This window comes from Mangifera indica, chromosome 2 (assembly GCF_011075055.1).
Source record: "Mangifera indica cultivar Alphonso chromosome 2, CATAS_Mindica_2.1, whole genome shotgun sequence".
Taxonomy (NCBI): domain Eukaryota; kingdom Viridiplantae; phylum Streptophyta; class Magnoliopsida; order Sapindales; family Anacardiaceae; genus Mangifera; species Mangifera indica.
In genome coordinates, this window is record NC_058138.1 from 17,401,521 (window position 1) to 17,414,887 (window position 13,367).

The 13,367-nt window shown below is 35.1% G+C and overlaps 2 protein-coding genes across 9 annotated transcripts; both read right to left on the minus strand.

Moving 5' to 3' along the window:
- Window positions 1-38: 38 nt before the first annotated feature.
- LOC123206790 lies at window positions 39-4,598 on the minus strand. Its single transcript, XM_044624035.1, has 6 exons — window positions 4,078-4,598; window positions 3,527-3,671; window positions 2,870-3,130; window positions 2,324-2,405; window positions 1,244-1,437; window positions 39-527 (listed from the first exon to the last, which is right to left on the minus strand). Exons 1-6 carry the CDS (start codon window positions 4,290-4,292, stop codon window positions 267-269), a joined length of 1,158 nt encoding a protein of 385 aa, XP_044479970.1. The 5' UTR covers window positions 4,293-4,598; the 3' UTR covers window positions 39-266.
- Window positions 4,599-5,971: 1,373 nt separating this feature from the next.
- On the minus strand, window positions 5,972-11,614 carry LOC123206716 (YTH domain-containing protein ECT4). 8 transcript variants are annotated; one of them, XM_044623944.1, is made up of 8 exons: window positions 11,423-11,614; window positions 10,269-10,312; window positions 9,999-10,170; window positions 9,597-9,673; window positions 8,996-9,508; window positions 8,317-8,856; window positions 7,347-7,559; window positions 5,972-6,698 (listed from the first exon to the last, which is right to left on the minus strand). In XM_044623944.1, the coding sequence occupies exons 1-8, from the start codon at window positions 11,460-11,462 to the stop codon at window positions 6,327-6,329; spliced, it is 1,971 nt and encodes a 656-aa protein (XP_044479879.1). In that variant the 5' UTR covers window positions 11,463-11,614; the 3' UTR covers window positions 5,972-6,326. The 8 variants fall into 8 exon arrangements, with proteins under 8 accessions (XP_044479879.1, XP_044479888.1, XP_044479914.1 ...); XM_044623953.1 differs by having other exon boundaries at window positions 10,275-10,312; window positions 11,423-11,575; XM_044623979.1 differs by having other exon boundaries at window positions 10,275-10,398; window positions 11,423-11,575.
- Between the last annotated feature and the right edge of the window lie 1,753 nt (window positions 11,615-13,367).

Here is a 13,367-nt window from a genome sequence, read left to right on the forward strand (position 1 = left end):
CTCTCACATCTAAATGTTCTTTCATTTAGATTTCAATCTCATCTCAGAACCTTTTTAAACTTCATTCCTTATGCAAAATTCAGAACTATTTTCAATTATATTTACACCAAAGAAGAACAAGTTAAACAGAGTTTATTACATATATTTAGTTAAAAGTCTTTCTTAGACTCCATGTATTGCAGCTGATAGCCGTTTAGTACGACTGTAGGAAGCAAACAACCAAGAAATTTGGTTGTGATAACATAGAAATGTTGTTTAGCTCAAGTTCAACCTGCCCCATTTTGGCTGGATGGTGTGCCACGCTTATGCAGCTTTTTTAATATATAAGCCATAGCAACTTTAGCACCCAACGCAGAGTGACCTCTAGACAGGCAGATTGCACCCCCGAGAATTAGCAAACCTTTAGCCAACAGTTCCTTCGACGGCCTTCTAGTTAATCTCTTCTGTTTGGCTTCACCAGGGTACCCAGCGATGGGAACTGCCTCTGCACTTTGTGGAGAATTCATTGCTTCTAATCCAACGGGAAACTACATATGCAGGTGGAACAGGGAAAAAAAATTAGCATATGCGGAAACATGCAGACACAAATAAAGAAAACACGAGTTATAAGATCATTTTGAACTTGGACCTCTATATAGTCCCATATTCGCAATTCCGAAAACCAATGAAAACTAAATGCCCTAGCTAAGATAACAGGTCAACCAGAATCAACTACCAGAAACACGACCTTACAAATTGTAGGCAAAGACCTTTAGTTGTCTCAACCATTGAAATAAAGAATACATCCAGGTAAAGAAACAATCTCATATTCCTACTCTGACTCAGTTTGTGTTAATAAAAGCAAAACATATGAACCAAATTTATCTGCTCTTTCACTTTCCGCCAACTCTCCGTTTTAGTAAGGCAACTCATTACTTCCATACAGCATTTTTTCTTACATTAATGAAGCAAATTTGATCACAATTAGTCAAAAGAATAAGCTTTTCAGACATTGAATACTGTAAATGATCATTATACTGGCTTTTGAACAGTGCACCTAGCTGTGTTATAGATAAAACGACAACAGTACATTAAGCCATAGATTAAATGGAAACATAATTTCAAAGAGGTTGTATTCAGGCAATATGAACTAACATAAGAGATGAACTCTCGTTGGTCACTGTATTAAACATGAGTTATAACATATCAACTGAATTTCTCATATTCAAGAAAATATTAAAGATAAATATTGTTCAGTCCAAACCTTTTCAATCAGACTGACAGCTGAAACAGGACTTGTCTGAGGATGATTGGTCACAGTGTATTTGCGTAGTGCATTATCCATTTTACACACGAAACTCCATATTCCCTTTTTAAAAGCCAGCTTTGCCATCTCAACATTTAAACCAGCATCTTCTTGGTGAAACATTTTGATCTCACAAGCAGTTCTACCAGGTACTGTAATTAAAAGAAATTGTTACAAATTGATCAAACTCCCTTTCCCTTTCCTTTAACAACCAACATGTCATAATCACAGATACTATGCAAACAGTTCCACTACACACACCAACGAAATTTTTTTTATAAAGGTAAATTTTATTAGAATCTAGTCCAAGAGGGAGGATCTCTACCTTTAATTAAGAGAGAATCTCTCCATCTGTTTTCTAAAACCAAGAGGATTCACCTATAATTAGGCCAAACCTCATGAAAGGTGAATTAAATTTACCCTTTGATAGCTACATTTTGTACAATTGAATTTGAAGTGTAAGCATAGATAGATCTTCCCACAACATATAGAAAACAAAACAAATCCTAAACATAAACATGATACACAATGTTTATGGCTGTGAGCATGGATTTAAAAACTAGATCGGACCAATCAATTGGACGAATCCAACTGGGACCCAAGGGCAAGCACAATCCAAGCTTGCCCAATTTCAGGTTAGACTTCAAAAGTAGGGTGAACTACAGTTGAACTGCTAGAACCATCTCGATTCACAGTTTGATTGTTGGGGTTTGAATCCAACACCTAATAAGTAAAGATGGACATGCTTGACCATCAAGCTAAATTCAATTTTGATTAAATGTTATTCAGATTTAACATTTAATTATTAAATAGACAAAATAGTTTTGGATATTATTTTTATTATTTATTTTAACAATAATTGGTTTGATTTTCAGTTGACCTAAACTGACCCCTTCACTCGATTAATACTCAGTTCAGGTCTAAAAACATTGATTGTAAGTATGTGTCTAAGAGAAAGAGGTAAAGTGGAATAAAATCACTACGGAAACTAATAAATGCTAGATTTGAGTTGGGAAAAATAGTAATTAAAACACTTGCCCTTTTGTAGACGCCATCCAGATCTAAAATAAGTCACACGGACATACTTCCTCTGTGGTGGAGCCAAAGGATGTTCACATTCCTAATTATGGCCATAAAAAAAGTTAGAATGAAAAGTTATACTAGTTGAAATAAGACTTTGTGGATAAACATCTCAAAACTCTCCACTCCTAAAATTGCAGCAAAAATAAATAACCATTAGATGCACAAGTAACAATTGGCCAACCAGAGAATTTAACTGTGCTTTTTTTTCATTTTAGAGGTTACTGCCAGTCATTTCATTTATTTCACACAAAGCCTAATCACCTTCTCTTTCATAGATGTAAGAACTTAGAATATATATTGAACAAACAACAACAGAACTTTAAAAAATTTTAAAATAAGGAAAAAATGCAGAAGCACACATTTTCCACTAAATATAATAATACAAAATGAGTAGCTATCTGAAAAGATTGAAAGGCACATATTTCACAAGAGATTTCAAATTAATATGTCAACACATGTAGTTAGTTGTCACAAGATTTTGTTGAATTATGTTGACATCACCTTGGTAAAACAGTAGAAAGTTTCATCTCTTCCTTCCCATAGTCTCCAAGCCAATACATATTCCCTTGGTGTCATGAGTGGAAATTTCTTTATTGTACGGCCAATTTCAGTTCCATTGCTTCTATCAACCTGCAGTTGCCTATGGTCAACAACAGTCCTGTCCCACTGCATTCTGTAATCATTGTCCATGTAAAAATCCCTTAGAACGTCGGGGGAGCAATTTTCAAATACTGTGACACTCAAGTATTTCAGAGGACCATCCTTCAGGCAACAACAAAGAAACAGCAATCCAAGTCAATTACTTTAATTCATAAAAGCAGCAAAATGGAAATGGTTCCATTAATCCTATGTTTAACAAGGAATCCAAACTAAATGCTATCAAAAGACCAAAATGAACTTGTAACACAACACAAAGAAAGAAACAAATTCAACTATGAAGAAACTTCATTTTATGGTTACCGTATGGAACTTCATTTTCGTTATTCAGTTAACAAATAAAGGCTGTTCATCGAAGAGAGAACAAGAGGGACACAGTTTTTACCCACAAGAATAGGTTGAAAAATGAAAAAAATTTCTTATAATCTAGAATGAAGGCGCAGCTCATAATCATTTGAATGTTTCAAACTTTCAAGACGGAACAAGCACAAGAGAGGTAACCTTGGGTCTGCAGCATTTTGCAGTGTAGGACACAAGATTGTTTCTTTTGTCGACTACATTTTCCCATTTCTCATTTTGATTGAATTTCTCCTCCAGATTTTCTATTAAGAACTTTAAATCTGCATCTGAAACAATCTTCGATATACTGCAAAAGTAAAATTTTAGGACATACGGATATAAAAATTTGATTTCACAATTAGAACGCATTCACGCATAATAGTTCAATTAAGTTGAAATTCAAGTCCTTACAGAATCAACTATCGAGCTATGAGATAAGAAAAATAGGGTTAGCAAAGACAGATAATCACATAAATAATTGAAGAAAAAAGACACTTAGACGAGAAATTATGCCTTCAGCAGTAAATTACAGACACATGAGGGCAGCCCAATAAAGATAAACACCAAAGCATAAGAACAATGAAGAAAGTGGAGAAATTTGAACACAATTCTTAAGAGTAAAACAAACCAACCCAGTAGAGATAAACCCCAACAAAAATAAGATGCATAAATGCACAACACAAGAACAGAATATAGAATATTAAAAGAATTACCTTGACTGAGAAGCCACATCAATAGATGAAGCAGGAGAAGAAGAAGGGGAAGAAATACTGCGTGATGTAATTCTAAAGCGAGAAGGGGAAAGGAAAAAAGAGAATTTGAAGAGTTGGTAAAAGAGAATGATGAGTAAAGCGACGAGACTTGCATAACCTCCGTAAAGGTTTTGACGCCAGAAGTCGTAAGAAGATGAAACCGAGATTTGATCCATCTCTCTTTGGTTGGCTTGGCTTTGCTTGTGTTTGTGTATTTACATCATCGTGACCACATGATACCTCTTCTTTAGGGGACAGTTTCGATGTTGGCGGTCTTGGCAGACTGTAATTGTGCGTCTTGGTTAGCTCTTTTAACACCTTTAACCTATTTCTATGTCTTTTATACGTGTATATGAAAAAGGGTCACTTCGTATTGTTTTAACAAACGAAAATTCATCAGTAAAACAAGGATGTGAATTTTAAGAAAATATGAAGCCCTGTGTGTGTTTACGGTGGAGAACATTCAAGGGAAAGGCAAATCAATTATCATGAATATCCCGTCTTCACATAGCCGCCAAAACAAAAGATGCATATGATTGATATTGTCATTTTCATGGATAAGAGGATATGCACAAGCACGAAACCCTACCCACTTATCTTCATGCATAAAAAAACGTGATCTCTGCTCATTTTACTTCACTCATCTATTATCTTAAATTCATTCAGATTATAAGATTTTCCATATGCAGATTATAAATTAAGACTATAATCCACACATGGGATTTCAACTCTTCTTAAGTTTCACGACTTCCATGTTCGCAGAGCTGTCCTCCGTCAACCAGATATAAAAATAAGTAAATATTAAGTGAAAAATATTAAAATTTGTTTAAAATATTCCTAATTCTTACTCCCAGCCACAAGAGAACACAACCATACTGAAAGTTGTTCGCTTAACTTCTGCAGTTCAAAGCCACAAATGGATTCTTGATAAGGTTCATGCCATAAAAAATGCAAACAAGTAGAAGAGCAATCCTTAATATACATAATTTTGAATACATAATTAAATATTTAAATAATATAACATTCAGTCATACGATGATATATCATTTAAATATTTAATTGAATATCAAAAAACGAGTGTATATAATTTTATTGCAACAAAACATTCAATGAGTATGAGATATCACACTGAATGGGATTGAATTCCCAGTTACATTTCAAATTTATTTTCTGCCCCTGATAAACAATCATGAGAGCCAAAGAAACATGGAGGGAGAAATATGAAAACTCCAAGAATAAAACAAATAGTTTATACTAAGAAAAAAATATGAAGAAAGAAAAGTATTAACAACAATGTTGCCACTAGAATATACAGTCAGGGAGTTGTTCTACAAACTTCACTGTATTAAATCCACTAGACAAAAACCAATAGTCCTTCCATAAATTTTACATTAACTACATCAAAAATATATATAAAAATAAAAATCCATTGCCCAAAATCATGATCCTACCAAAAAAAGACCTTCAGAGAGGTTGTCTAAATGCAGTCACTCTTAAGACTTTGCGTATGCATGCGGTTCTACCAATTCCAGAACTTCTACTGACCTTTCTATTCCGTAATTTTCTTTAAAATGAAAACAGGAAGATAAAACAAATGCTTTCATAAATAATAAGAAAACAAATAAAGCCACAATAGTGTCACTAATTCCATACTTGTCATGTTCTTCAATAACAGCATGTACCTCCATGTCACTAAAACAATAACTCAACATAGATAATGACATACCATCAGCCCTCACTAGCTTGTTTCCTGTCAAAAAAATGTAGAGCTATGTTTCCCAAGGAACTGCATAAGTTTTTCCTCAACAACAGTAGCCATTATAATGGACCAAATTATGGATCATTAAAAGAAATGTAACGAAAAAGTTTTGCATTAACGCCTTCTACTGTATTCCATTATTAAACTGCCTGAAAAGATATGGAACTTTACAAATGCAAGACGTCAGCCAATATCTATATGCAACTACACTCATTCAAAAAGTAAAGAAAGAGACAGGCCCTAGTGACTACAATTAAGAAGCGGAACTTGGGGACATATTATACAAGAAGCTTGTCAGCCTGTAAAACTTGCAAGACCGTTCATTCAGTTACTAAAGCACTCCAATGAACGCGAAGACATCAAGGATCTACCTTTCACAAAACAATTAAAAAGTAAAGAGAGTAGAATTGAAGTTCGTCACATACTCAATCCCCCCCACAGATTTTCTTTCCTAACCAATTTGAGCAGAAGATACAGTAGCTGGGCGGGCATCTTCTAGTGTAACTCTGGCACCCAAAGAACCTTCAGAGGCAGAGGTAGGTCTTTCAGTACCAGTGCCTTGTTTATTACCCTCGTCCAAGCGAACAACTTGAGCAAAGCTCTTAGACATCTGCTTGATGAAATCAGTAGAATATGTAACAGCATTTCTATGATCATTTTCTCCAACTAATCCTACAGTCATCAGGCTAGCTTGCTGTCTTGACTTCCTTTCTTGCATGGTTTTCTGACGATCTTCGTAGAAATCAAAATCGTCTAGGATTGACATATCGGTTTCATAATTCTTGAAGATGTTCAACATCTCAATTCCCTGCTCCAATTTTACCTGCAAAACATTTTATGTTAGTCTGAAGGAAGCAAAATAATGTTCATCCGTAAGAGCAATAACACAGATCAAAACAAAATTCTGTGAGAATATGTGAGAAAATTATACACAACCTCTGCCATGACATCTTATTTGGACACAGGGGATGGAATGAATCATAGGAAAAACAGGGTAGATATAAACAAGACTCACGTATCTAGAAATGATTTAAAATCTCAGAAACTAGGATCCCTATGAGCAGATACTTCCAATACGATTTTTTACAATTTCAGGTTTCAGCCAGGTAATGCATACGTTAATGAGAGATCTATTTGGAACCAAAAGAGATGTCCTGGTTGCATGAGTACCACCTGAATACACAAGGTCCCTAGGATCAAAATATAGGATTACTCATTGACATGAGTTTTTTTTCAGCAGTGAGAATAAGGACCATAGATTTTACCAGAAAAGAATAACTAATTAGTTCACAAAAGCTTCAAGTTTATTAGGAAATGAAAGTTGGAGCTGCAATTGCGAGGGAGGGAAGCTAAATTCCTAGGCTTATCTAGAGAAAGAACAAATTATCCAGTTTGTGACTAAATAGCCCCTAAATTGTTAGGAAAACAATTAAGTGTTTGATTGCTCCCAGAAGCTCAAATGAACTCATACCTCCTGAGTATCTCGACTGTTGGTCACAGGCTTATTGTCATTATTTTCAAGTACAATGTGACGGAATTGGCTGTTTGGAACATCTTTAATAATATGCCACTTGACTGGGAACTGTCCACTCCATTTATCTTGCTGCCAGTAATCCACACTCTTTTCAAAATCAACAGGCCCAACCATTTCAGCCACCCCACAAAACTGAGCACTAGCATTCACCTGCATTTGATTGCATAAAAAATCTTCTGAGGAACAAAAAGCAAGGGAGAATGCAAAAGAAGAAATTGGAAGTTTTGAAGCGCAACAACAATAGCAAAAGGCTACAAAAATGTATGCTAACAAGCAGCTAAAGTTCCTTTTTAAGCAATCCTTTACCGTCAAAGAGTTCTATAGAGAAGGTTAGACAAGTTATTTCTGCTCAAATTGTCTTGCTTGAAGCCAAGATTGCTAACCATTCCCTAGCAGAAACCAATCTTTTGGGACATGCAACAGTGTCATTATCAGAACATCAGCAAACTATCAATGATGACATCTAGCAAAACACCACCCCTAGAAAAAGATGAAGCACATAGTGCTGACAAGATTTTTAAAATAAATTATCCTTCAAAAGTATCACTTTTGACAATAGTATTTTACAGAAAAAAAAAAATAAGGTAGTCATCCAAAAACCATAGATGATTAATGCACAAATCAACACCCTAAACTAATGTAAAGCAAAAATTTACCACATATATTTTCACGAAAAATAATCCTTCAAAAACAAAAATTAAAATGAAACTAATGGACATTGTATTCTATGAAACAGCTCAACATGAAAAAAATATGACTACTTAATGAGACTTGGTCCATTTAAAAGTAACCAACGAATGCAAAACTGATGCTAATTTTTAATACCAACATCATTTCATTGTTTGCATTAATTTTATTTTGTTCCAATTGGTATTCTTGGCCTGGTCTAGAGGATAAAAGTATTTACCGAAAAGAAGAGAAACACTGGGCATGTCTCTTGCTTCTCTTTAGCTTCATGATAAGCAGAATCTAACTTTTTGTTCCCATTTGGTGTGCTGGCCCAGACACTGTACTTGATGCTCTTGTGAACATTATCTTCACTATATGACTTGATGATGAAAAATTTAGCATCTTTGTAGTCAGTGACAAAATCTGGCCTGTTGTATGACTCATCAAGAATCTTGACAGTAGCCTTGCTAAATTTGTTATTATCAACAGAAGATCCTTGTTCTTCAGTCATTTGACCCTTAGGCTTTGAGGCCCTTGGTCCCCGGTTTTGCTCACTAAGTATATCAAGATTACCATTGCAACCACAAAGAGAGCCATTACCCCTCCCACGTCGTTTGCTATTGTCAACAGAAACCCAGGCCCGATTGCTCATTCCCAGCGTAGAAATAGATGCACTACCAAAACTGGAGCCCTGGTTAAAACCACTGTGCATATAGCCTCTATTGTAGGAGTTCAAACCAGATCCAAACCCATAGACTGATCTTTGTTGTTGGGATGCCTGAAGAAAATTAGATTTAATTGTCAGCATTAAAATAACAGTACAAAGCATGCTGCTTGAAGTTCAAATGCATGTTGTTACGGATTGATTATGTTAAACAATTAAAAGAACGTCATAAGATATTGGAGGTAGAACCAACCATAGGAACATTCTGCCCAAATGACCCAAATGTGCCAACTGGTTGTGGAGATACAGCAGGTGATATTGGTGTCAGAGGCCGTTGTCTATCAGAGGGTTTTGACCAATCTGACCAAAGTCCTCCAGATCTCAGTCCGTCAAACCCCTGCTGTAAATCATGAAAGCCAAGCACACCAGGATTCCCAGGTATGCTGCCTCTACTGAAAGATCCCACTGGTGGAGGATAACCAGGACGTGGTCCATATAGCATATTGTCATTTTGTTGGTCAGCACTCAGTAAAGTGGTAATCTCTGGTTGTGATGCTGGAGTTGGTGGAGTAATATACGGCATACTAGGTGGAACCAACTGCTGATAATAAGGTGGCCCAGAGAATGGAAACTGCTGGGGTGAATACATGTTTGCATCTCCACCTACAGAAGGTGTAGTGACAGGGGAATATGGTCCATATGGCATTTGCGGACTGTAGCTATATCCAGCATGGAAGACAAGTGAAGGATTGTCATTGTAAACCCCCTAATTATATCAAAGATCAGACAAAATGAACAAAACGCTTAAACTGTTGAATAAATGCAAAAGCATGGTAGAGGGAAAATATACTGACGGGAGATCCAAGTTCCAATCCTTCGACATTGACATATGGGGCATATTCATCCCATTCACCAATGAAATTATCATAACCTAGAGTCACACCACAAATTAGCCATTGATCACTTCAGTCATTTTTTACAAGGTATAAACAAATTAAATATAAGAATGACCACCTCTTATAATGCTACTGAGATATATGCATCATATCTAGACCACCTCTTACACACTTAATGACCAAGAAAATGGATGAAAATTGTTAATTAACAATCAAGAAATCCTTGTTATTTCAAGACCATAAATAATTTTTTCTCCTTCAAACGTAAGAAGAGAATTAGATATTTATTGGAGGAAACAACAAGGCCTGATCAAGCTGAATTTCTTTGGCTTGACAGACCAATAAAAATGAAAGACGAACCTCTATAGTAGAATCCCTGTGCCTGTGGTGCATAGATAGTAGGCGAATAAACAGAACGGTCTCCACCTGAAAAGGAACCTGTTTGAGCAGCAGTCTCTCTTGTCTGTCCTAAAGTGGCAGCACCCTGGGAGGAATTAGGAGAAACTGAGCTCTCAATCTTAGCTGGAAGAGGCTGACAATAGATAAGCAAAAGACGGTTACTACAAATGTCTTCTTCAAAATGATTACAGAAAAACAAATATAGAAAGGAAGGTCTTGTAGTGGACTCACAAGTACCTGCTCCTTCATGTTATCTGGATCTGCAGGTTGCTCTTCTGCATCCATGATCAGTATGCTCAGTGACTTAGTAGAGTCTTACAAACAGAGGCAGTATAAATAATTGACCAACCAAAGCTAAATTCTGGAATAGGAAAACTTTAAGCAATGAATATTTGCGCACAAATCCAGGCATGCACATTTATGCACGCATGATATACAGGACATGCATAGATTTTAATGTAAGAGACTGTGGCTTATTGATTAACCAGCCTTGTATCCTCTCAACAATTTAGAATGCCAAGATCTGAAAGACAAGGGACACAGCTACGAAAACAAATACAACACACTCATCACTCATCAGCAACCAAATTCTATGTGTAAACATAATATATAAGGTTCAGTGAGCTTCAAGTGGCTGTCTGAGATGCCAAAAGAAGCAGAAGCAAGATTTTCTGCAATTTATTCAGCCAAAGAAACAAAAAGCAAAAATAATTCATATATCCTCAAGCAAAGTTTTCATTCTTTTCAAATTAACATTTGTTCTTCCCAACGTTCAATGATCCCTGGCGCAACAATTGAGATTCATTTTACTATATAATATCTAATTTAATTTTCTCACCATGTACATAACAGATGTTGCCTGTTTTCCTTCTTCAACATTCACAATTTCATTCCATAGACAATCTATTTCATCTAATGCACCCATACTATATCTTGCACTGACAAAATTCCAGGAACACATTCACAAGCAAAACGATATCTAGGTTTTAATTTCTCTATGAAAAACCATTAAAGTAGAACACACGAAAATCCAAAATTTGCAATAATTATACTCATGTTGCAATATCCAGATCTCAGATCTCAACAGACGATCAAAGCCCCGCAGCCCCTTCACTAATTATATCAACAAAACAACCTAACAGGAACTCAAAAACAAGAGATCTTATCATACAAGCAACACCTGATGTTTATATAAAGTTTTTCACGAAAGTAAGAAAACAACCCAATACACAACCAAAGACATTAAAGTAATCAATTTTTTGACCCATTTGGTGAAATAGAAGAAACCCACCAACAAAAGAGAATAAAAATCAAAAATTGAAGATCAAGATGGAAATATACACAAGTCTATATAAAGAGATGATGGGTTAAGTAGTTGAAAGTACCAGTGGTACGATCTGAACCTTGTGATTGGGTTGCCGCCATATGAATCTAATGAAAGAAAAGACTGTCTTAAAATTCTGGCACCAGAATCTAAACTAAAGGCACACACGGCACCTTTCCATTTCTAATATATCCTATCTCACACTATTATAAATAATAATTTAAGCCATGATGACTCCAATACTTTCTTCCTTTCTTTCTTTATTTATTGAATGGTAAAAATGTTAAATCCCAAAAACAACAGTGGTTGCAACTGACCACTGACCCTGACTTTATGTTTGGTAATTAATAGCATCATGAGTAGTAGACTTGCAGTTTACTGATATAGGATTTTTGTTACTTTTGTTGATTGGAAGCTATTACTTCAACATATTTATTGTTTCGTTTCCTTACGTGACAAAAAAATCCTCCCACAGAGAAAGCAGAGGGCATATGTGCTGAATGGAAATCTTGCATTGATATCAATATATGTGTTTAGCGGAAGTGTTATTTATATTAGTGTTTTGTCTATTTTTGCTTGGTGGAGAACAAAGACCAACAGATCAAATAAATCAGAATATTGAAAGAAAAAGAACACCATATATAAAGTGGTTTGGCTATTGAGATAGCCTACGTCCACTTTTATGAAGCAATCAAAAAACTTCTCATTTCATTTAAATCAAGAATAAACACGTATATATACTTTTAATTTCATAAATAGGCATACATAATCTATCATAAAGAGATTTTGAATTAAGAATTAATTTATTTCATAACTTATTTATATATGTACAAAAGAATAACGAAAACTTCTCATTTATACTGATTCGTCTATTGAAATAGCCCACATCCACTCAGACATGCTAATCTTTGAAGTCAAATTAAACTTTTATCAGCAACTTTCGGTGATGCAACTGTAACTACACCAGTAATCGAATTCCCTTGTAATACAAGTCATCATTCTTCATTTCTCCCCTTCATGACTACTAAGGATCATTTCATCACCTTCAAAACGTCATTTGTAGCTTTATAGGAAAAACCATGTGAATCAAGTGTACTAAGAGAAATGGGGTTTTCTTTAGTTCGGGTATGTAGCAAATATTGGTCAATGTTTTCATAGTTCTATCATGTAACATCAACTTCACACTTCCAATACTTTTATCTCCACTTGAAGCATGAAGCATTATTTACCATAAGTACCTTGCCAAAGTTCAGTTCTTGAAAAGTAGAGTAGATTCTTATTAGGTGTCATATGAAAGTTATAACCAGAATCTAGAACCCATTATTAAACTAGCTTTGTCTGATACCTAACCAGCATTTTATCACTCTCATACCCTTCAGAAGCGACATCTGCACTCCCTGCTTTAGTTTCATTTTTCAATTTTTCTTCTCTGGATAGTCTCTTCTAAAATGGCCATCGTTGTGACAAATAAAGCATTTTTTGGATCGACACTTTGATTTCGATCTGCCTCTCCCTTGTCCGTTTCTGAATTCTCCCACTTAAACAGCCAAAAATTGCCTCCCTTTCTGAATTCTGTTTAAGTGGGAACGATAAATAAAAAAGTACATTTTTTCATTCTTAAAATATATAACTGTTAAAATTATTTACGCAGGAATTAACTACTAAAATCACAACTGCTACATCCATTATCAATTACCAAATTATATACCAAAATTAAATTTCACCATAATTTACATTTTAACTAAAACAAAATGATCAAAATAAATTTACCATTGTTACAGCACAAAAGTGTCACAGCTTTAACATGGACAGTTCAAGGGCCCTAGCCTATTCTTGGATTCCTCACCAGGTTACCTCTGGGTGCTTGTATTGTTGTTGTTTTGCCTTGGCGGAACGGTTTATTTATCTGTTTAGCCTTAAGTAAAGTTCACTTATTCAGTAAAGAGAAAGACATATGTTGTCTAGTGAAGAGAGCAATTGTCAGCAGTTAAATTGTATTTTGCAAG